The sequence below is a fragment of the Bos indicus x Bos taurus genome, chromosome X (genome assembly GCF_003369695.1).
Source record: "Bos indicus x Bos taurus breed Angus x Brahman F1 hybrid chromosome X, Bos_hybrid_MaternalHap_v2.0, whole genome shotgun sequence".
Lineage (NCBI taxonomy): Eukaryota > Metazoa > Chordata > Mammalia > Artiodactyla > Bovidae > Bos > Bos indicus x Bos taurus.
Window position 1 is genome coordinate 131,400,602 of NC_040105.1, and position 22,945 is coordinate 131,423,546.

At 40.2% G+C, this 22,945-nt stretch overlaps 1 protein-coding gene across 5 annotated transcripts in view; it reads left to right on the plus strand.

Annotated features, from left to right (window-relative positions):
• ENOX2 (ecto-NOX disulfide-thiol exchanger 2) overlaps positions 1–18,509 on the plus strand; it is a 288,301-nt gene extending 269,792 nt beyond the window's left edge. For 4 of the 5 annotated variants that reach the window (XM_027533373.1, XM_027533371.1, XM_027533372.1 and 1 more), the window contains 5 exons: positions 4,731–4,912; positions 7,235–7,342; positions 11,419–11,527; positions 14,180–14,265; positions 17,010–18,509. In XM_027533373.1, the coding sequence (XP_027389174.1) occupies positions 4,731–4,912; positions 7,235–7,342; positions 11,419–11,527; positions 14,180–14,265; positions 17,010–17,141 (617 nt within the window). In that variant the 3' untranslated portion in view covers positions 17,142–18,509. The remainder of the gene's footprint in view (positions 1–4,730; positions 4,913–7,234; positions 7,343–11,418; positions 11,528–14,179; positions 14,266–17,009) is intronic. The other variant, XM_027533370.1, reaches the window with a different exon arrangement.
• The last annotated feature ends 4,436 nt before the right edge of the window (positions 18,510–22,945 follow it).

The following is a 22,945-nucleotide window of genomic DNA, read 5'->3' on the forward strand; positions in this document are numbered from 1 at the left end:
TTTCTTGTATGTCTTCATATGGTTTTTGGTATTAGGAAAATGCCAACTTCATATAATGAGTTAGGAAATGTTCTCTGTTTCTATCTTCTGGAAGAGATTGTAGAAATTTTGTATTATTTTCTTCCCTAAATAATTCAACAGTAAATTTATGTGGGCCTAGTAGTTTCTACTTTAGAGAGTTATTAATTATTGATCCAATTTTTTTAAGTGATAGAGGCCTACTCAGACTGTCTACTTCTTGTGTGTGCATTTCAACAGATTTCAAGGAGTTGGCCCATTTCATCTAGGTTATCAAATGCATGGACTATGTACTATGGACTGAACTATGGACTAGTTCAGTTCAGTTGCTCAGTCATGTCCAACTCTTTGCAACCCCATGGACTATAGCACGCCAGGCTTTCCTGTCCATCACGAACTCCCAAAGCTTGCTCAAACTCATGTCCATAATATTCCTTTATTATCCTTTTAATGTCCATAGGATCTATAGTGACATCCTCTCTTTAATTTTGGACATTAGTAATTTGTATTTTCTCTATTTTTTTCTCAGTTAGCCTGGCTAGAGTTTTCTCAACTTGATTGATCTTTACAAAGAACCAGCTTTTGTTTTCACAGATTTTTTTCTATTGAGTTCCTGTTTTCTATTTAATTGATTTCTGATCTATTTTTACTATATGTTTTCTTCTGCTAACTTTAGATTTAATTTGCTCTTCTTTTTCTAGTTTCCTAAGGTGGAAGCTCAGATGATCGATTTTAGATCTTTCTTCCCTTCTAATATATGTATTCAATGCTACAAATTTCCCTCTAAGCATGGCTTTAGCTGCATCTCACAAATTTTGAGAAGTTGTGATTTTTATTTCCATTTAGTTCAAATATTTTTAAATTTCTTTTGAGATTTCTTCTTTGACTCATGTGTTTTTTAGAAGTGTGTTGTTTGATCTCCAAGTATTTTGGAATTTTCCATCTATCTTTCTGTTATTGATTTCTAGTTTAATTTCATCGTGGTTGGACAGCATACCCATTGTGACTTACATTCTTTTAATGTGTCTTAGATGTGTTTTATGATGAAGAATGTAATCTGTCTTGGTGAATGTTGCATGTGTGCTTGAGAAAAATGTATAATCTGCTGTTAAATGAAATAGTCTATACATGTCAATTATATCCAGTTAATTGATGGTGCTGTGGGTTCAGCTGTGTCATTACTCATATTCTGCCTACTCGATCATTCCATTTTTGATAGAGGGGTATAAAGTCTCTATAATAGTGGATTCATTTATTTTTTTGTTGCAGTTCTATCAGATTTTGTTTCACTTATTTTGATACTCTAGTATTAGGCTCACACACATTGCTTGTTATGTCTTCTTGTAGTACTAATGCCTTTATTCCTATGTAATGCCCTTCTTTAGCCCTGATAATTTTCCTTGGTCTGAAGTCAACTCTGCCTGAAATTAGTATAGCTACTCTTACTTTTTTTTTTAACTAGTGTTAGCATGTGTATTATTTAACATTCTTTTATTTTTAATCTATATGTATTTCTATATTTTAAATGTTTCTTAAGTATACCATTATAGTTGTTTCTTATTTTTTTATTACTCTGACAATATCTGGATTTTAATGGTTGTATTTAGACAATTGATGTTTACAATAATTATTGATGTAGTTGGATTAACGTCCACCATATTTGTTACTATTTTTTATTTATTGCTCTTGTTCTTTGTTCTTTTTGCCTTCTACACATTTCTAGCTCCTTGTGGTTTTAACTGAGCATTTTATATGATTTCTTTTTCCTTCTTTCTTAGCATACTGGTTATACTTCTTTTTTTTTACTTTTTTAGTAGTTGCCCTAGAGTTTGCAATTTACATTTACAACTAATAAGTCCACTTTCAAATAACCCTATACCAATTTGTGGCTAGTGCAAATATGTTATCATAATATAATCCCAGTTCCTTCCTCCTATTCCTTGTATCATTGCTGTCATTAATTTCACTTATACATAAGCACACACACATACAAGCATACATAATTGAATGCATTGTCACTATTATTTCAAGCAAACTATTATTTGTTAGATCAAGTAAGAATAAGAAAAATTAAAGTTTTTATTTTACCTTCACTTATTACTTCTTTGATGCTCTTCCTTTCTTAATGTAGATCCAAGTGTCTGACTTACGTCATTTTCCTCTGTCTTAAGAACTTCTTTTAACATTTCTTGCAAGGCAGGCCTAATAACAACAAATTCCCTCAATTTTTCTTCATCTAAGAAGGTATTTCTCCTTTACCTTTGAAGAATAATTTCACAAGGTACAGAATTCTAAGTTGGTAGATTATTTTTCTCTTAGCATTTTGAGTATTCTCTTCATTCTAGTCTTGCCTAACGTGGTTTCTGAGGAAAAGTAGGATATAATTCTTATCTTTGCTTCTCTATAGGTAAGGTGGTTTTTTCCCTCTGGTTTCTTTCAAGATTGTTTTTTCTCTTTAATTTTCTGAAATGTAAATGTTATGTGTTTTGGCATTTATCCTACTTGATGCTCTCTGAACTTCCTGGATCTGTGGTTTTGTATCCAGCATTAATTTAGACATATGCTCAGTCATTATTCTTTTACATATTGCTTCTGCTTCTCTTTTTTCTCCTGACATTCTCATTATGTATACATTACATCTTTTGTAGTTGTCTTACAATTCTTACATTTTCTTTTCTTTGTGGGGGTTGATTTTTTTTTTGTTTGTTTGTTTCAGTTTAGGATGTTTCTATTGTCAGCTCTTCCAACTCAGAAATTCTTTCCTCAGTCATGCTCAATCTACTAGTAAGTCCGTTAAGGGGACTTTTCATTTCTGTTCATGTATTTAATCTCTAGTATTTCTATTTGATTCTTTCAATTTCCATCTCTCTGCATACAATATCCATCTATTCTTCCATGTTGTCTACTTCTTCTATTAAAACCTGTAGCATGTTAATAATAGTTGTTTCATTTTCTTTTTTGGCCATACCTTGTGGCTTGTAGGATCTTAGTTCTCCAACTAGGGATTGAAGCTGGGCCCTTGCAGACTCAATTGAGAGAATTCATTGAAAGCATGGAGTTCTAATCACTAGACCATCAAGAAATTACAAGTAATAGTTGTTTTAAATCCCTCGTCTGATAACTCCAACATTTCTTCCATATCTGACTGGTTCTGATCCTTGCTCAGTTTCTGCAAACTATGTTTTTTACTTTTTAGTAAGCTTTGTAAATTTTGCTGAAATCTGGACATGATGTACTAGGTGAAAGGAGCTCTGTTAAACAGGACTTTTTTGGTATGGTGCTAAGATGTGGTGGGAAGAGAATCATTTTATAGTCCTATGATTAGGTCTCAGTCTTTTAGTGAGTCTGTACCTCTGAACTTCATAAGTGGTCCTCAGTTTTTTCTCCCCACTTAGGCGGGACAGAATGGCTAGAGGGGGCTGGAGCTGGTTGGTTTCCCGGGTTGGTTAGGCTCTAGTACTACTCCAGTAGGTTAGGGTCTGGTAAAATAATTTCTCCTGAAGGCAATTCTTTTACAGAAGAACATGAAGCTCTGGCATATTTCAAAAGGGTTTCTTTCTCCCCTCCCCTGCTGGAACTACATAGGAATTTTTCTCCAGTGTTCACTCTGAGGACCAGGTGGAGCTTCTGTACATAAGATTCACAAAAGCATAGGAACCAAGCTATGACTGGGTCTCCCTGGACTTTTTAACTCTCAGACTTGTCTACACTGAGCCTCCAGCAAATTGACAAGTATAGTTTAGGTTTTCCTACCTTGTCACTGTTTCCTGTGGTGATATCTGCTGATGGCTTTCTGGTCTGGTAAGTTGTGATCCTCTGTATTCCCCTGTTGTCTCTCCAATTGGAGGTGTATGAGTTTGCATTGTTGCTTCATTTCTCTGTTGTATCAAAGAAGAGTTGTTGATTTTTTTCAGTTAGTTCAGCTTTTTACTTGTTGTTAGGATGGAATAGTGACTTCTAAGCTCCTTACATGCTAGACCATAAACTGGAAGTCTTTTTTTTTTTTTTTAATGCCTCGCCACATGGCTTGTAGGATCTCAGTTCCTTAACAAGGGATCAAATCTGGGCCCTCAGCAATGAAAGCACAGAGTCCTAACCATTGGACAACCAGGGAATTCCCCAGGAAGTCTTGTGTCTTAAGTTTTACATTTACCTTTCCTCTATAGGAAATGGCAACCCACTCCAGTGTTCTTGCCTAGAAAATCCCATGGATGGAGCCTGGTAGGCTACAGTCCATGGGGTAGCAAAGAGTTGGATATGACTGAGCAACTTCATTTCATTTTCCTCTATAGGACCAGAGGAAGCTTCATTAAAAAGCTGCATTTTTAAAAAACAACTGTAAGCAAAATTATTGAGTGGACAGTCATCAGTTCAAGACAATTAGCCTTCTATTTTATTATTACAGACTCACCGTTTGCTGCATTTCAAGTAAAAGTAACTGATGTTACCTAGAAATATTGTAGTGATGTTTAGAGAGAGGAATTGAAACATGATGGGGACTTCTGTGTGTTGGAATTCTGTGTTCATTTACAAAAATGAGTCTTTGTGCTTTTGTGTCCATCTCTTGCTACCATAGCCAACTCAGACCTAGAGTTTCTCATTGAGAGACTTTTCATACATGTCAGTTTAAAACGCCAAGTCTTCATGGGGCTAAGGTGAACCACAACAGAACCTGGATATATGGTTTTTACTACTTTATATTGATTGTTTAGCTTTAGTATCACAGGCAGAAGCTCTGAAAGAAGAAAATGACAGCCTCCGTTGGCAGCTAGATGCCTACCGGAATGAGGTGGAACTGCTCAAGCAAGAACAAGGCAAAGCCCACAGAGAAGATGACCCAAACAAAGAACAGCAGCTGAAACTCCTGCAGCAAGCCCTGCAAGGAATGCAACAGGTAAAGGCATTTTGGTTTTCTGAGCTTTTTGGAAGGCTAGTAATCAGCTCCTCACCTGTAAAAGGGCCCCCAGAAGCAAATAGGATAGTAAACCTCTTCTTGATATTCTGTTTTCTGGCATGGCTGAGGAAGGGATTACATATTGTAGTTCATGAAATCTTTGGTTAATACAGGGAAAACAATGGATCACCAGTTTCCAAAGATTATGCATTCAGTAAAACATACTTAGCAATAAAACTACACTGAGCATAACCTAATCTTTTCTTTATGCTACCAAATATACTTTAGGATTTGAACAGAGTCTCAAGGTCATTATGAAGAACCTTAATTACTTAGATAAGCAAAAGTGCTGGTGAATAAGTATCTAGTTGATACAATGCTAAATAATACAGTCTGTTAGAAGAAATGACCAGAATCCTACCTTTGATTTGGGTGGAAGGAGGGATGTTATGGGCTTTTAAGTATCAGTGCTTTTGGGTACATAATACCAATTTGCTTTTGTTTTGTTTTCACAGTCGTTTGTGTGAATGAGTTTACCTGCACATTATCTCAAGTGTAAAAAGTAAAGTAAATAAGTGCATCCAACTGTAATTGCATTCAAAAACAACACTGTGTAATAGATGCCTAGAAGTTTTACGTGGTTATCACCCCAACAAGCCTACTATTTAAAAGATACAGCATCTGTTCCCATTATAGCAAAGGAGTACTACTTCTCAGTAAGGGTACTATCCTCTTCTGTATTGCCAGACTACCAGCCATTTTCCTTACAGCTTAAATTGTGCAATAATTTTTTAGTTGTGTGCCTCGGAATTATCTAGGGCGAAGCTTGTTGATGGTTGGAAGTCACAAATTGTGAACATGGAGTCTCTTCTGGCACTAAGAGCCCCGTGTTCCTATTACTTCTGCTATCGTTGTCTTCCTATGTGACAAGCAAGATCACATTAATATTTCACCTTTCCTATTAACAAAATGTGTGAAGTAATGGGTACCTTCCTTTTATTGTCACCATGGAGTTTAATTAGAACATGTAAGTTATATCAGAGATCTTTCCACCAAAAAAATACATCTCCTCAGCTAGACATCAAAGAATTTTGACAATGTACATTGTACTGTGTCTTTTATCCTTCTCAGTGGTCTTTTGCAAGCCTGTGAAAAGCAAAACATTTTCCTGTCGTGGTTTTCCCCTCTTTCCTTGATTTTGAAACCAGTCCACCTAAGAATGGAGTGGTTCAGTTGAAAACTAATGAACTTTTTTGTTTTCATCCCATCACTTCAAAAACCTCAGTGAGACAATTAAGTCTCTACCTCCTGAAAAATTAATTCTACTTATTTTGATTACCTTTTATTGGAAAGTAGCCATGTAAACCATGGTAAAATTTCTGCCATCTTATGCCCAATAGATGTATAGTCTAATATGTTGGTTAGGAACACTGGCTGTGGGATTGACTCACCCTGAACTGAAATTCCAGCTCTGGCACTGACTATCTGATTAGCCTTAGGCAAACCACTAAACCTCTCTAATCTTCAGGCTTATATATCATAGGATTATTGTGAGGCTTAAATGAGATCATGCATGTGAAACCCTTTGCATAATACTTGGCACATGTTAGATACTAAATACATAGAATTTGTAATAATCATTAATGATGAATCCAGTTCCTTGCCTACTGATAAGGGAACTAACATTTGTGAAATTGGATTCTTTACTACTTTCCTCACAGAAATTGAGCTTGGCTAGGAAAATGGCTATTTGCAAGAATGCTTTACAACATTAAGCTCAGTTCTATGCCAAAATCAAGATATTGTCCACATAGTATTAACTGCACCCTACACTTACATCACTTCCTTGGTAGCTCAGGGATAAAGAATCCCCATGCCAATGCAGGAGACCCAGGTTTAGTCCCTCAGTCAGGAAAATCCCCAGGAGAAGGAAATGGCAAACCACTCCAGTATTCTTGCCTGGGAAATATGGACAGAGGAGCCTGGAGGGCTATAGTCCATGGGGTCACAGAGTCGGACATGACTTAACAACTGAACAACAACACCCTTACATCTGGCTGGAATAGGAAAATTAAGTGATTAGACCAATTAGTTTCTCAGAGTGTTTCTAAAATATGAACAAATCCAAAAGACTTATAAGAGCCAGATAAAATAATTTCAAATGAAAAGTGTCTTGATTTTCCCTTTAGTATCTTTGCATGGAGAAATGAGTGTGTGTGCTGGGGGAAAGTGAGGCAGGCCTGCCTAATATCTAACTTCAGCCAGGGTTTTTGAGTGAAGTGTGGCTTCTTAGGACTTGATTATCTTTGGTCTTTCTTGTAGCATCTACTGAAAGTCCAAGAGGAATACAAAAGGAAAGAAGCTGAACTGGAAAAAATCAAAGATGACAAGTTACAGGTGGAAAAAATGCTGGAAAATCTCAAAGAAAAGGTACATGAATCCTAAGTGTTCCTTTTCCCTTGTTCCTTAACTGCTTTTCAGTGACAATGAAAATGCCCTGCAAGTTCCTACCAAAAGGTGTCAAATGCGAAATCTTTGGTTGAATGGAGATTAAAAGCCTCCTATCCAGGCTAATTCTTGAATCAAGAGCTCAGCATTTAGATATGAGTCCTTGGCAATTCTGAAGGTTCAGGAAAGTGTACTTTTCAATGAATAAAATGTCCATCCATCCATAATATTCCTCAGTCTTCCTTCTTGGAAACGATCAGAGTATATACCTCACCACTGCTTCCTTCAGTCAAAGTCTATGTGACACAAAATACTTTTAATTAAGCATTTCATTAAATGAAGAAACTCAAGTACAACTAGAACATTGAACATTGACATTTCTTTGCAGACACTCCATCTAGTATAATAATGAGCTGCTGTAGGTTGAAATGGCCAAAACCAAAAATGGGGTGGGGTTGGGGGAGGACTTGGAAAGAAACAAGGAGACACATTATGCTAAAGCTAGATAATAGTAACAGGGAAGACAAAATGGGATTCTGCCTAATGAGAGTCTGCAGCCATAAGAACCGCCAACGAGAACCTCAGAGAAAGCCTACTAAATTTCTGGATGAATTAATGTATCGCAACCATGCATCGGGTGTCCAGTCTATTTAAGGTGTTTATAAAGTCAACTGGTGGCGTCTCCATGTCACACCTCTCTAACCTCCTTTATGCCTGAACCAAGTGAAGTTATTCTCTGAAAAGAAAGGCCCATTGACCAGAGCTGCCTGACTTTAATGTCTCAGAAGGAAGAGAAGATTAGAAGCTTAGACCAAGAACCAGAAATCATTTCCACAGTTCTGCGGTTCCACAAGAGCTTGTGCCCTTTCTCTTCTGTGCTCAGCTCAGAAAGATGCAATGCATACAGGCCCTGGGTGTGTTTGTGAGCCTACTGACTCCCCTAGAGTGCCATTAAGAACTGGCAACCTTGGTGTAGTTGAAACAAATGATGGAAAGTGTTTTCCAGAGGCCATTTGCAATATGCTTTTAATTCTTCCACTTCATAAAACCAACTCACTTTCCAGTTTTCTGGGTGCTATTAAAGAGACCAGCATAATTCCAGACAAATTCATTTATCAAGCATTTAATTGAAAAGTGCCAAAGCTGCTCTCTTTAGCAGGACTTGCCTCATACAAGCAGAGCTTCTAAAATGTCCCAGAGCTTCTACTTAGCTCTGTTTCACTTCTTGCATAAAATGGAATGTGTTGTGTAGCCAGAAGGCTATAGATAAACAGGGGGTTATACTAATGACATTAAGCTTAAAATCACTCTTCAGGATTGACATCACTAATTGACTTGAGGACATCAAGTGTAATCAGCCCTCTGTTTTGTAAAGTATTTCATTTAAAGAAGCGAAGGGTCAAATGGTACAGAAGAATCTTGCAGTTTTAGAACTAAGTCTAAATGTTTCCCGTTTTGAAACTGCATATACCATGAAAGAAAGTGAAGTTGCTCAGTCGTGTCTGACTCTTTGCAACCCTGTGGACTGTAGCCCACCAGGTTCCTCTGTCCATGGGATTCTCCAGGTAAGAATACTGGAGTGGGTTGCCATTTCCTTCTCCAGGGGATCTTCCTGACCCAGGGATCAAACCTGGGTCTCCCACATTGCAGGTAGATGCTTTAACCTCTGAGCCACCATGGAGTGGCATGGAGTGGCAGCTGAAGAGGACAGGAGAGATGCAACTGATAATGAGAAACATGTGAGTCAGAATATGTTTTTGTCCTGTTATTTTAAGGGAGGCTTCCTTCAGAGAAAGTCATGAGAGTTCATTATAAACTGATCTTCTCTGGGAAGCTGATTTGTGACCACATATTTCAAACTGACACAATTAGGTTAGAAAGCAAAGTACCATCACATTAGACTGGAAAAATAATTTCAGGTTGAAAGGAAAGCAATAAGTTTTGGTGAGGAGGGATCTTTTTTCTTTTTGTTTGTGTTTCTTGACAGTAAACCGCAGAGTGAGTTATCGTCAGTGTTTTGCAATATAACAATGTGACTTATGTCTGTCTTCCTGCAGAAAGAACTAGCTCTTTGAATCTACTAGTAAAATGCAAGGTGATAAGCAGCCCTTCAATATACCTTCTAATTTTTCAAATGCCAGCTGTAATAAAATTGAAGTCAGGTTTCAGTCAGGCTGTATTTTGATTCAAGATATCTAAAACTTCTCAGAATGTCTTCATATCTTAAATCAACCCCAATCTGTTAAACTCTCACACTTAAGAAATGTCTTACTGGATCATGTAATGTTTTAAGGGGGTTAGAAGCAGATGTACAGCCTGTGGCTTAGAAGTGAGCCAGCAGTTTAAATCAAACTTGGCATGATGGTTACTGACTGGATTGGATTCTAAAGGCCAAAGATTGAGTAGGTCATCAAGAAAGATTTCCCTTCTGACTACAGCCTGGAAGCCTGTAAATCCACAAAACAACATGTCTTGCAGCAAAGATCATTAGTTTCATTCAGAGACAGCATCCTGGAAGCTTTGAAGGCATCTTTAAAAGAAAAAAAGAAGGAAGCCTGTCCCTGCTGAGAGCTTGTGGAAGGAAAGAAGTGACAAAACATTTGAGTCAACCATGATTTGCTCCCCTTGCGGGCCATTTCCCCGGCGCTCTCTTTTACAATAGCAGTGATACTGAAGCAGGGATTTCTTTCATTCCTTCTTCTGAAGACTCTTCCTTCACAGTCATAATACAGAAAAGATGTTCTCAGTACCCAAAGAGAGAAAGAAAGATCCAAGAGAGGTCTGAAGGCGTTTTTCAGTTTGGTTGTTGGTCATGGATTTCACCTGAGCCCTCTTGTGAAATATATCCACTGTGCTCAGAAAGAGAAAACTTTCAACAAGGAAGGCCACTGGTTACTGATAGTTTTGGCAGCAGTCATTTCTTGGTTTAAAGTCATAAATATCCTAACTGATGATGCCCTTATCAGAGAGAAGAGAGAGAGAAAGAGAGCTGATAGTCAATAAATAAAGGCTCTAATTTTCAGTTCAAGAGCCAACAGTTGATTACCCATGAGTGGATCAGCTATGTTGTAGATTATCCATTCAAATATGGGACTGACCTTTAGCAGAGTGTGGAACCGAAAATAAAAAAGAATGGTCCTTTTCACATTGGGTGGCCTGGGATGAAATCCTGGCTCTATCATTTTCTAGCAATGCTATCTTAGGCAAGTTACCTAATTTATCTGAGCCTCACTTTCCTCACCTGTAGAATGGAGATAAAACTTACCTGCCAGTTCCTGGCATCTCACAGACAATTAATGCTGGGTAGGGTTCCCAAGATTACCAGACTTGGTCTGGTTCCCAACTCAAGAATGATGAAGGCAGAAGGGAAAAAAACTAGTGAAGATGTATGTCTAAATATGTGTGTGTGTTTTGAAGCCTTATAAACAAGCTTTGGATTATCAGTGATGCTTTTATAGTTTACGCTATTTTCTCTTCCATTTAATAATCAAAATTGCACAGTGTTGCTTTTGAGGTGCTGTTAAGAAGTTCCCTGTTGTATAATTGGAACCAAGTTACCATATGGGACTTTCCTGGTGGCTCAGTGGTAAAGAATCCACCTGTCAATGCAGGAGACCTGGGTTCAATCCCTGGGTTGGGAAGGTCCCCTGGAGTAGGAAATGGCAACCCACTCCAGTATTCTTTTGCCTGGAGAAGCCCAGGGACAGAGGAGCTTGTGAGGCTATAGTCCATGGGGTCTCACAGAGTCAGATGCAACTGAGCACAACAACAACATAATTGGAGGGCTTCCCAGGTGGCTCAGTGGTAAAGAATCTGCCTGCCAATGCAGGAGATGCAAGAGACATGGGTTCGATCCCTGGGTTGAGAAGATCCCCTGGAGGAGGAGATGGCAACCCACTCCAGTATTCTTGCCTGGAGAATCCCATGGACAGAGGAGCCTGGCAGGCTACAGTCCATAGGGTTGCAAAGAGTTGGACACAACTGAAGCGACTTAGCACACACGCATGCACTGTTACCATATAAGGTGCACTGACCTAGGAGACATATTATTCCCACAGGAAAGCTGTGCCTCTAGACTGTGTGCATCGAGCCAGGATAGTGATTACCCTCTGGAGAAGACTCTGAACAGCTGTCCTGTCAAATCTGAACGCGAAGCCCTGCTAGTGGGTAAGGAAGTGAACACATTCAACGTATAAAGTGCAGTCGAGTGGGGGAAAGAAGTAACCTAGGATGAGTGAGCACATGCCAAGCGTTCATGAGGCATGCCAGTGCAAGAACCCAGAGTCCTGAAGATGACAGTATAAGGACAAGTACAGATTTCAGTCAAAATGGTAACAGCATCTCCCAGCCCTCTTCAAGCTCCTGGTGGCCACTGCCACATCAAGTGTGTCAGTATAAACACTATGCTAAGAGGGGGTCTGCTAGAGAAACACATGGTAGATTTTTAAAAGTTAGGTGAGCCCTCTCACTCCCTCTCAAGGGACAGTGCAAACATTGTTTGTCAGACAGCTTCCCCAGACGAGCCTCTTAAATCTTCCCAGGTTCCTGGCAGGCAACCCAGGAGGCTGTCTGTAGGGTGTTTGAACACTGATAGGCTCTGATGAGATAAATGCTAGAATTGCTCTCACTACATAGAAATTGATTGATAGAGGCAAGATAGCATAAGTGGTTAAGGAATCAGACAGAACTGGCTTCCTGTCTTGATCCCTCCATTTCCATCATTGAGCTTCAGTTCCTCCATCTTCAAAATGGGAATAATATTAGCTATCTCAAAGCAGCTGTAGGTATCAAATACAACAATTCATCTAAATCACTTAACACAGTGTCCAGCCCATAGCAAGCCCTCAATGAATGAGAACCATTTTGCACTTAATGGCACTATTCACAAATGCTTGTTGACTTTACATTCTGTTTGGAAAACAGTGGCAGATGGAGGTCTGAAAATATTCAGTCATTTTAAAAGGGCTGATATTGGACCTCAGCAGATAATCCCAGCTGCCTTCTAGGAATCTGAGCCGCACAGTAGTCCCACCCCAATCTCGAAAGTTCTCCACACTAATTAGCTTCTGCATATTTTGAAGATATATCTGCCTCCTTCGGTAATGGATATTATATTCAGATCTAACACTTTGATATGATAATAAAGATGCACAGGGGATCTGCCAGTGAGTCTTCAAGAAGAGTGACAACTTATTTCCGTTTTCCAACTCAAAGTTCTTTAACAAATTGGCATGGCAACAGGGAGACCTGTCAGAGGAGAGCCATGGTTAGGAGGAAGCCTCTGAAAATGGATAGTTCTAGAAACAAAGATTCTTAAGATAAGTGTTTCATGTTTTGCTTTGTATTTTTAAATAAAGAAGTCTTGAGCTGACCGAAAGGAAGATCTACTTTTTAAAAATTGGTTATTTGGGTGTGAACCCACAAAAACTACTTCATGTTTTGAAACCTCTGGAGTTATTTCTTGGCGTTTGACAGCCTTTCTTGGTCATAGCATCTAGAATTCCTTTGAGCATGGACTGTATTCTTCAGAATTTAAGTTTCTCAGCTTGAGTCAGTGTTTGGAAATTCAATTTACCAAGTCATTTAAGAGGAAAGTAGTGATATAAGCAATACTATCCATTTTGAGTAGAGTTTCGAATCCTACCATCAATTCTTCCTGGATCCTCCAACCCACCCACTTGCCATCTAATATTTGGAGGATTTTTGCAAAGAACTTATTTGCACTTCAACCTACCATTTAAACTTGTAATATGCTTTGTCAATTGCTTAAAGGGATAGACAAGTTGTAGTTTTATAAACCAACCCAAAGTTAGCTTTTATTTCTTGCCAGTTTTCAGTAAGCTTAATTCTGAATCCATGTGATATACCTAAGATTTTATGAAAGGAGATGAATTTTTTTTAAGGAAAAAAATAGTAGACTTTTGAACAATTTATATTCTACCTGTTGCCAGAGAAAGTAGTATTAGCACAATTAACCTGATGGCCAAAATAATCAAGACAATCTATGTAGCTGCCAATCACCCCAGAGTTATGCTGAGTAGCAGTCATGCACATTCCTGGAGGCTGTAAATTGCTATAAGAATTCTGATACTGGAAGAGATTCAGAGCTCTGAGGACAAACAGAATGCTAGTCATCACCTGAGTGAATGAAATGTTTGTCTTTTCTTTACAGAGCTACTCACAGAATAAAACCCAAATACAATCAACAGATTCTCTTGTGAGAAGCACAAGTTTAATCAGGCAAAGTACATGATTTGTACTTTTGCCATAACAGCAAGACATGATTAAATGCATAAGAGGCTAAAACCCAATGTAAGACAGTGCAGAAGAACTGCAAAAAACCCAGCACTATCGAAATTCATTGTAAAATTTTAAATTCATTGTAAAATGTAGAACTCAAATGGCGTTTAGCCATCAGGAATGATGGGAGTGACTCCTCAAATGCCAGTTTTTCTCCAGGTGGTATAGGGTAGTGAGAGGCAGTCCACAGAGTGGTTGAGAGCAACTGTTTGGGTTCAAATACCTGCCACTTACCAGCTGTGTGACTTAGGGCGTTAAACATTCTGTGCCTCAATGTCTCCTCATCTGTGAAAGGGGAATGGTAACACCTACCTCACAGGGTTGTTGTGAAGATTAAATGAGTGTGTGTGTGTGTGTGTGATGAGTGTATGTCTGTGTGTGTGTATATATATATAAACTTAGAAGAGTACCTGATATGTAATATGGTGTACATATGAGCTGACTCTTGCCAGACACTATCATATGGCATCTCAGCAAATACAATGCTCAAGTGTAACCTCCATGCTATTGTGTTTATAGGAATTATCTCCACATTCCTTCATGTCCACCCATTTGGAGCAAGCATTGAATATATCTGCTCCTACTTGCACCGTCTTGATAATAAGGTATGTGGGGTCCTGAGATGGGCATGCAATGCGATGGAGGGTTCTTTGTGAACAGGTGGCCTCACTCTTCTCAAGCACAAAAAAGTCACTAGTAATCACTGTAAGGAAAATTCCTTTACCTATTCTCTCACTGTGATTCAGCATCAAGTTTCTCTCTTGCAAGTAGGGCAGCCATCTGTCGCTGTTTGCCTGGGGCTGAGGGGTTTCCTGGGACTTGGGACTCCCAGTGCTGATACCGGGGAAGTCCTGGGCCAATCTGAATGAATTGGCCACCCTACTTCCAAGATACATCTTAGAAGAATTTTCTTTCTTTCTCTTAATTTACATATCAGATGCTAATTAAGCATTATTTCTCACCAATCAAACTTCTGCCCTGGGCCTTTAGACATTAGCAAATGTAAATTTTCAATTGGAAGTCTTACTCCAACCACCTCCCGGACTGTTGATATCACCACTGCTGTTATCTAAAATGACACAATCCAGGCAGGGACACAAGAAGTTGGAACAATGAGTCTGTAATACAGACTGAATGTTTGCTCACAGCTGATCTCATGGACCAGTTTCTTCCCTGGATGCCACCTGTAGGGAACTCACAAAGCCTCGGGAGCAAGGGTAAGTGCCAGTTACCTAGAAAATCAAGGATCCATGCCTCATATAGGAATGAGGGGGCGTGTGACTCCTCAGAATAAATAAAGTCCTGATAGATTTTTTTTCAGAAGCAGAATTAAGTTAAAGCTGCTCATGGATTGTACTCACTATTTGACAGGTTCTGGGCCTTTTGACAAGTGCCATTGGAATACAGATTCCTGATAGTCAGCTGTCCAAAGTGTTAAGCCATTTAAGAATATGTCCTCTTAACAGAGGCACTGGCCCATATGGAAATCGTGGGTGATTCGTCCTCCTCGTGGCATTTGTTTTAGTTCTAGCTAGTACTCCCCGGTCATTTATCTCTGGGAAGAGATGCTATTCTGCAATTAAGTGGCTCGCCCATTTGACAGTGAAAGGAGGGATGGAATGTGAGCACCAGGAACAAGGGATCTGTTGAAGTGATTTGAAATTGAACTCTGTGTCAATAAAAACAATCTTTTTTTAATTGCAAAAATAATGCAAACATATTATCTTTTAAAGGTAAGCAATATAGAACTAGAGTAAAGGCAAATGGACAGTTCCCCGCAATGCCACCTCTCAAGGATAACCATCATTGGTGGTTTGGCATATCTTATTCAAACTCTTTTGTATACATCTGCTGTACCTATGGCACCCCACTCCAGTACTCTTGCCTGGAGAATCCCATGGACAGAGGAGCCTGGTAGGCTGCAGTCCATGGGGTCGCTAAGAGTTGGACACGACTGAGCGACTTCACTTTGACTTTTCACTTTCATGCATTGGAGAAGGAAATGGCAACCCACTCCAGTGTTCTTGCCTGGAGACTCCCGGGGACGGGGGAGCCTGGTGGGCTGCCGTCTATGGGGTCGCACAGAGTCGGACACGACTGAAGCGACTTAGCAGCAGCAGCTGTACCTATATTGTATGTATATTTCTATAAACAGTATAGATTTATGTTTTTTGCAGAGAGGATTCAACTCTACATGATACTCTGCAGTGTGCTTCTTTCACTTGACTGGATACAGCCCACCACTAGCACTGGGGACAAAGCATGACCTGACTCCCAGTCTAGTGCCAGTTCCTCCTGAGCAGCTTCCTGCCAGGGTAGTGCCAGGGCCTCCCAAAGCGAGTCTCCAATGGTACCAATGGAATCTGGGGGTCCCTCCTACCAACTTTAGAAATGTTCAGGGTGGCAGCAACTTGGGGTTTCTTTATGGATCCCCTCGTGCTCTTCAGTCAGGTCCTAGTGCCCAAGTTCACAGTTAGGAAAGTTGCTACTAACATAAAGATGACCACGTGAAGCAAGCCCTAAGGGTCCACAGATTTGTTTTTGTATTGGTATGTGTGTGTGTGTGTGTGAGAGAGAGAGAAGTGGGAACACAGAGCTATTTATTCCTGTCACTTTTTCTTTGAAAACTAAGACATGTGTGAAGACTTCTGCTTTGGTGGCAGTCATTTCTGCCTCCCTCCCCTCCCTAAAGGGTTTGCAGCTTCAGTGGACCTGAACATAACATCACCAGCACTGATAAGCCATCATTCAGCTGGCTGCAGACTCAAGGCTCTCCACACGACTGACACCAGCTCTTTCCCAGAGAAAGCTCGGTGGCGATCAATCTCAAAAACATCCTTCTAAGTGAAAGAAACTAGTCACAAAAGACTATAGATTGTACGATTGCACATGTATGAAATTTCCCCCCAGAATGTAAAACCACAGTGAAAAAACCTGAGTCTGGGTCGGGCAGTAAGGACACAAAGGAACACAAAGGGACACAGAGGGACTTTGGTGGAATGTTCTAAAACTGAATTGTGGTGACAGTTGCATAATTGTATAACTTTACTAAGATTCATCAATGTGTACATATAAAGTAGGTGAATTCACTGTATATAAATTATACCTAAATAAAGCAGTTATGAAATACAGAAACAAAAAGAAAGCTCAGCGGACTCAGGTGATCATAGCAGAAGAAGGCTTCCATCTGGAATCCGTTCAACCAACCACACATGCACAGGGAGGGGAAGGTCAACCCCACGCCCAGCACACACATGTGCACATCAGCTTTCTAAAGCCGTACTAGGGGGAAAGCCAGGTTAGGAAGGTGGGGCTGGTTTTGAATGGAGATGTCCTCTCTCTCCCACAGATCTGTACCAGTGATGTGGAATGTCTCATGAGCCGACTCCAGCACACCTTCAAGCAGGAAATGACTGGAGTGGGAGCCAGTCTGGAGAAGAGATGGAAATTCTGTGGCTTTGAGGGCTTGAAACTGACCTGAATCCCTTTGCTTTACAACCTGGGATCCTGAAAATACATGTGTGTTGGACAAGCTTTTAGAAAGTGGTTTGTATTTTCAATGCTTTTCAAGTGGAAATTGCTTTAAATTTGTCAGTTCATTCCTGGAATATCTTTTGAGTTAAAATAAGGATCCTGGAACAGCACTTCGAGCTACAGGCCCTATAAAGAAGTCGACTTAAACCTCAAGTGCTGTAACTTCCTCTCTTTCTGTCAATTGGTTGTCTTTTTTTATTATTAGTATTAAAAAGGCCTGAGGCTAATGCGTATTTAGGGTGTTTTCAGTGTCTGTACTACTGTTGTAGACTTTGGTATTTTTTAAACACTGTTAACTGAAATGTTTTGATGATTTGTACGTGATTTGTGTTTCAGAACTTCTCTTTCCATTAATGTTGCTACTGGTGAGAGGAATGACAGGAGCACTACGACTCCATAACTGACATTGTCTTTCCAATCCCCAGTAGGCCAGTGAGTGAATAACGCATCAGTGTCTTCTAGAAGGTGCTTGACCAGGTTCACCTTTTAAAAGACAAAGCATGGTTTGTGGCTTTTTGCAAAATTACTGTGAACCAAAAGTTGACAAATGTTTCAGAGTTATTTTCTCTAATGTATCAGATAACAGGTTTATTTCAAAATTTAAAACAATGTATTCATGGAAAGCAAGTGTCCAGTATAACTGGCATGTGTATGTGGTATTCAGAATCACCTTGTAAATAGTTTGCTTTTAAAGGAGGGCATGTTTTCTATGTATTAAAATACACCTGTGTGCTCACTTTCACACACACACACACACACGCACACACATTGGCAGAAGGAGTTTAATATGCTTTCTCCTCCGGCCTTCTGACAAAGTCTGGTGGTCCCTTTTCTTTTGCTGTCAGTGTGTTGAATTGCAAACCATGTACTGCTGTAAATACTATGTTTACTTCATGCTGAGTGTTTGCAAACGGTTGATAGGAGTATTAATAGAGAATTCTTGAGAACGAATAAATAATGAGCTAGGGTGTGTGAAGCTTTGTGCAAATAGGTCAGCTCCACCTGGAGTGCTGAGTGCTGAGGACAAGTCCAGTTGTGCGTGGACCAGTCAGAAGTCCTGCTTGATGGGAAAGAAAGGGAAAAGATGAGGACTGGGGGCTTACATCCTGAGGCAGAGGTGGTCTTTTCTTCTGTGGTGGTGGTGGTGCTTATAATAACATCAGCATGCCCTCCCTTGAGTCTTGATTGAAAAGAAGAGAATGTACTAAGTAAGCAAAGCCAATGAAGAGTATTTCAGGAAAATACTTTGTAAATCAGATGTCAGTAGTGTTCAAAGTTGTATTTTTAAAAGATAAATATTCCTTTTTATACCTCAGTTTGGTGTCCTGTTTTGAATTTTTTGCTAAGTAATCCTTTAGTAAATCATCTCGATTTCCTCCTTTGAGTTACCAGAATATTGGAAGAAGATGCTAAACCTTCTGCTTTGACAGCTAGAAATAGGATTCCACAGCAGCCCATTCATGCTGAAAGCTGGCTTCCCCCTAAGTACCCAGCTGTGGCACCAGCAGGAAGCGAAGGTTATTTTTACACTAGCTTCCTCACTGAAGCATCTCTGTCATCAACACTACAGAAAGCTTTGATTCATCAGTCTCAGGGGTCCTGGAATGCCTTGTTTTAATAACATCTATGAAATCAGGGGAAATTTGCCACTTATCAATTATTTCTTACTTAAATAAGTTAAATAAAATGCATTTAAAGCAACACCCGGGCCGCTTGTTCTCTTTCCCTTGACCCACTTGTAGTGTAAATGCTCTTTTCCTATTATTCCTGCCAGTTTAGTCCAGGTGTACTGCTCCCAACCTGCTTGAATATACTACTTGCAATGGTGAATTTTGTGTCTCAAGTTTGCTATACCGTAGTGCCCAGTTGCTCGGTCCAACACCAGTCTAAATGTTGCTGTTAAGGTATTTCTGAGATGTGATTAACATTTAAACCAGTAGACTTTGAGTAACATATCTTACCCTCCATAATGTGGGTGAGCCTCATCCAATGAGTTGTGAAAGACTGAAAACCTCCAAGGAGAAAAGAATTGTGTCTCCAGATTTCTTTGGACTCAAAACTGCAGCATTAACAGCAGCCAGAATTTCTAGACCGTCAGCCAGTCCTACAAAATATCAAACTTGCCAACACCCACAATCGCATCAGCCAATTCCTATTTAATATATATACATATATATAAATATATATACACACACACATATATACATATGTGTATGCTGCTGCTGCTACTGCTAAGTCGCTTCAGTTGTGTCCAACTCTGTGCGACCCCATAGACAGCAGCCCACCAGGCTCCCCCATCCCTGGGATTCTCCAAGCAAGAACAACGGAGTGGGTTGCCATTTCCTTCTCCAATGCGTGAAAGTGAAAAGTGAAAGTGAAGTCGTGTCTGACTCTTAGCGACTCCATGGATTGCAGCCCACCAGGCTCCTCTATCCATGTAATTTTACAGGCAAGAGTACTGGAGTGGGGTGCCATTGCCTTCTCCGTATATTGTCACTGCTGCTGCTGCTAAGTCACTTCAATCATGTCCGACTCTGTTCGACCCCAGAGATGGCAGCCCACCAGGCTCTGCTGTCCCTGGGATTCTCCAGGCAATAACACTGGAGTGGGTTGCCATTTCCTTCTCCAACGTATGTGTATACACTTACATATATATGTATATATACATCTGATTGGTTCCGTTTTTTGGAGAATCCTAATGCAGCAGTGCCGGAGAAGGCAATGGCACCCCACTCCAGTACGCTTGCCTGGAAAATCCCATGGACGGAGGAGCCTGGAAGGCTGCAGTCCATGGGGTCGCTGAGGGTCGGAAACGACTGAGCACCTTCACTTTCACTTTTCACTTTCCTGCATTGGAGAAGGAAATGGCAACCCACTCCAATGTTCTTGCCTGGAGAATGCCAGGGACGGTGGAGCCTGGTGGGCTGCCGTCTATGGGGTCGCACAGAGTCAGACACGACTGAAGTGACTTAGCAGCAGCAGCAATGCAGCAGTCCAGAGTTGTTAAAACGTGTAAAAATAGAGTATGTTTGTATTATAGTATGTAATCAAATTGCAGCACATACCATGTCTCACAATCTTTTTCATTCATCATAGAAATCTATTAAAGAAGCTACTTTTTTCCTTACAACTGCCCAGTGCTATTTATTGTTCTGTTGTTCCTCCTGAATTTTGAAATTTTACTGTTTTGTTATATTGAGGAGATACAGGAGTTAGATTTTTCCAGATAAAAATGAATAGAAGCATTCTTTTATTTTGCAAATGGCTGTTTCATCTCTCTTCCTAGTCCTGTGACATTGCCAGTTCTGTTTTTTTTTAATATTACCAAGTGGCTTTTTAAATGTCTCTCGTGCAAATGGAAAAGTTAGTTTTCAGAGAAAACTGGACACGTATCTATATTCAAGTTATACAGTGTTTCATATTTAATTGTTCCCCCAAATGTATGCTTTTCATATAATGCAGAATAAACTGTGTTACTTGAAAAGACAGCATAGATGTGCAAGACCTTTTGACTCACCTGGTAGGACTGGGTGAGCCCTGGGGATTCTTAGGTGTCTTGGACAGTCTATCAAAAAGACCCAGATTCACTTTTCACCACAACTACTACCACCTACTGAGCATCTGTTAGGCTGCGTAGTCACTGTGTGTCTTCAGGCCAGTTACATGGACACGATGGAAGCTTCCATTTTTAAAATTAAGGAGAAACAGTACCTCCCTAGAGAGATGTGGTAAAGATTCAATAAGATAGTGTCCGTGAATGCTCAGCCAGTGCCTAGCCCAGAGTGTGTTCCCAACAGACTTATGACTTTATGATTATGGTTCAGTCAAAAGTAATTGCGAGTCATGACCTTGCTCTCATTTGAGGAAAATGTGTTTGGGTTCACACCTAGAACTGTGGGGCTACATCACGTTACTGAGCCTTGAGAAAGGAAACTCAGCTGTTTAAACACGTTCAGAACATTGACTCAGTCCCGGGCACTCTGCCAGACACTGCGGTATGCAAATACCCTTTTGCATGGCCCTTGCCCTCAGGGAGCTAGAAAGGTAGGCTTTAACACACTGAGCTTAAATCCTTCATCCTTGGTAAAACTGTGACATGTAGATAGGGCTTCACTGTTTCAACTAAGACTCTGAGATGAAAAGTTCCTAAAAGGCAGAGATGAGATTTGAATCTTGGTCTGTCTAAATAAAAACTCAAAACTTTCTATTGACCCAATATCTTATTTAACCTTCATATCAATCTAATTGGTAAGAAGTAGTGATAAACCCTACATTGTACATACATTCACATGCCCTTATAGAGAAGGTGACACGTACAAGCCTTGGTCCTGGAAATTCAAATGGGAACAAAATACAATCTCTTCCTTCAAAAGTGGACACTCTGGTGGGGATGCTAAAGGACACAATTATGTACAAGAAAGGACATCGAGGAAGGCTTCACAAATGCCTGGAAGCGTGAAGTATGGTAACAGCAAAAAACAGGCTCAGAAAGGTTCAATTATTTGCCCAAGATACATAGCTAGTCAGTGGCAAAGTCCAGGATTTGAACCCAAATCTGCCTGGTTCCGTTTATTCTCGCAAAGAGTCAGATGTGACTGAAGCAACTTGGCACGCATGCATACATGAGCACTCAAGGCTGTAGGACCTTCTGGAGATGATCTCAGATTTGGGTGGAAAATGGGATGTAGGGCATCAGAAAGACTGCTCTCTACCTGCGTTCACTCTATGTCTTGTTTGAATATTAGATTGCCATAAAATTAATAGTCCTTTGGACCTCTGCCACCTTAACTGATTAATATTCCCCAACGAATACCTAATACTGTGCTTCAAAGTGTTTTCAAAGCAATTTCTGTATGTAGACACTGTGTTATCTGATCTTCACAACACTCTCAGGGGCAAATGGTTCCCTTCCCATTATTGCCATGAAGGAAAACAAGTCTTGGAAGAAGAGCCATGCCCTAGGTCACACGGCTACATGGATGGTGGAGCTGGGTTGAGAATGCAGGACTCCTGAGCCCTCCCAATGTCCACTCCCTTCAGCTCCAGCCTCTGCCTAGTATGGCTGAGAAAATGTAAAGGAGAGGTTCTTAAGTTTTGGTGCCATGTATCCCTTGGGAAATCTGGTGAAGCCTATGAACCCTCTATCAAAATAGCACTTTTCAGTTAAGTTCAGTTCAGTCGCTCAGTCGTGTCCCACTCTGCGACCCCCTAAATTGCAGCACGCCAGGCCTCCCTGTCCATCACAAACTCCCAGAGTTCACTCAAACTCACGTCCATCGAGTCAGTGATGCCATCCAGCCATCTCATCCTCTGATGTCCCCTTCTCCTCCTGCTGCCAGTCCCCTCCCAGCATCAGTCTTTTCCAATGAGTCAACTCTTCACATGAGGTGGCCAAAGTACTGGAGTTTCAGCTTTAGCATCATTCCTTCCAAAGAACACCCAGGACTGATTACCTTCAGAATGGACTGGTTGGATCTCCTTGCAGTCCAAGGGACTCTCAAGAGTCTTCTCCAATACCACAGTTCAAAAGCATCAATTCTTCAACGCTTAGCTTTCTTCACAGTCCAACTCTCACATCCATACATGACTACTGGAAAAACCATAGCCTTGACTAGATGGACCTTTGTTGGCAAAGTAATGTCTCTGCTTTTGAATATGCTATCTAGGTTGGTCATAACTTTCCTTCCAAGGAGTAAGCGTCTTGCAGTTTCATGGCTGCAGTCACCATCTGCAGTGATTTTGGAGCCCCAA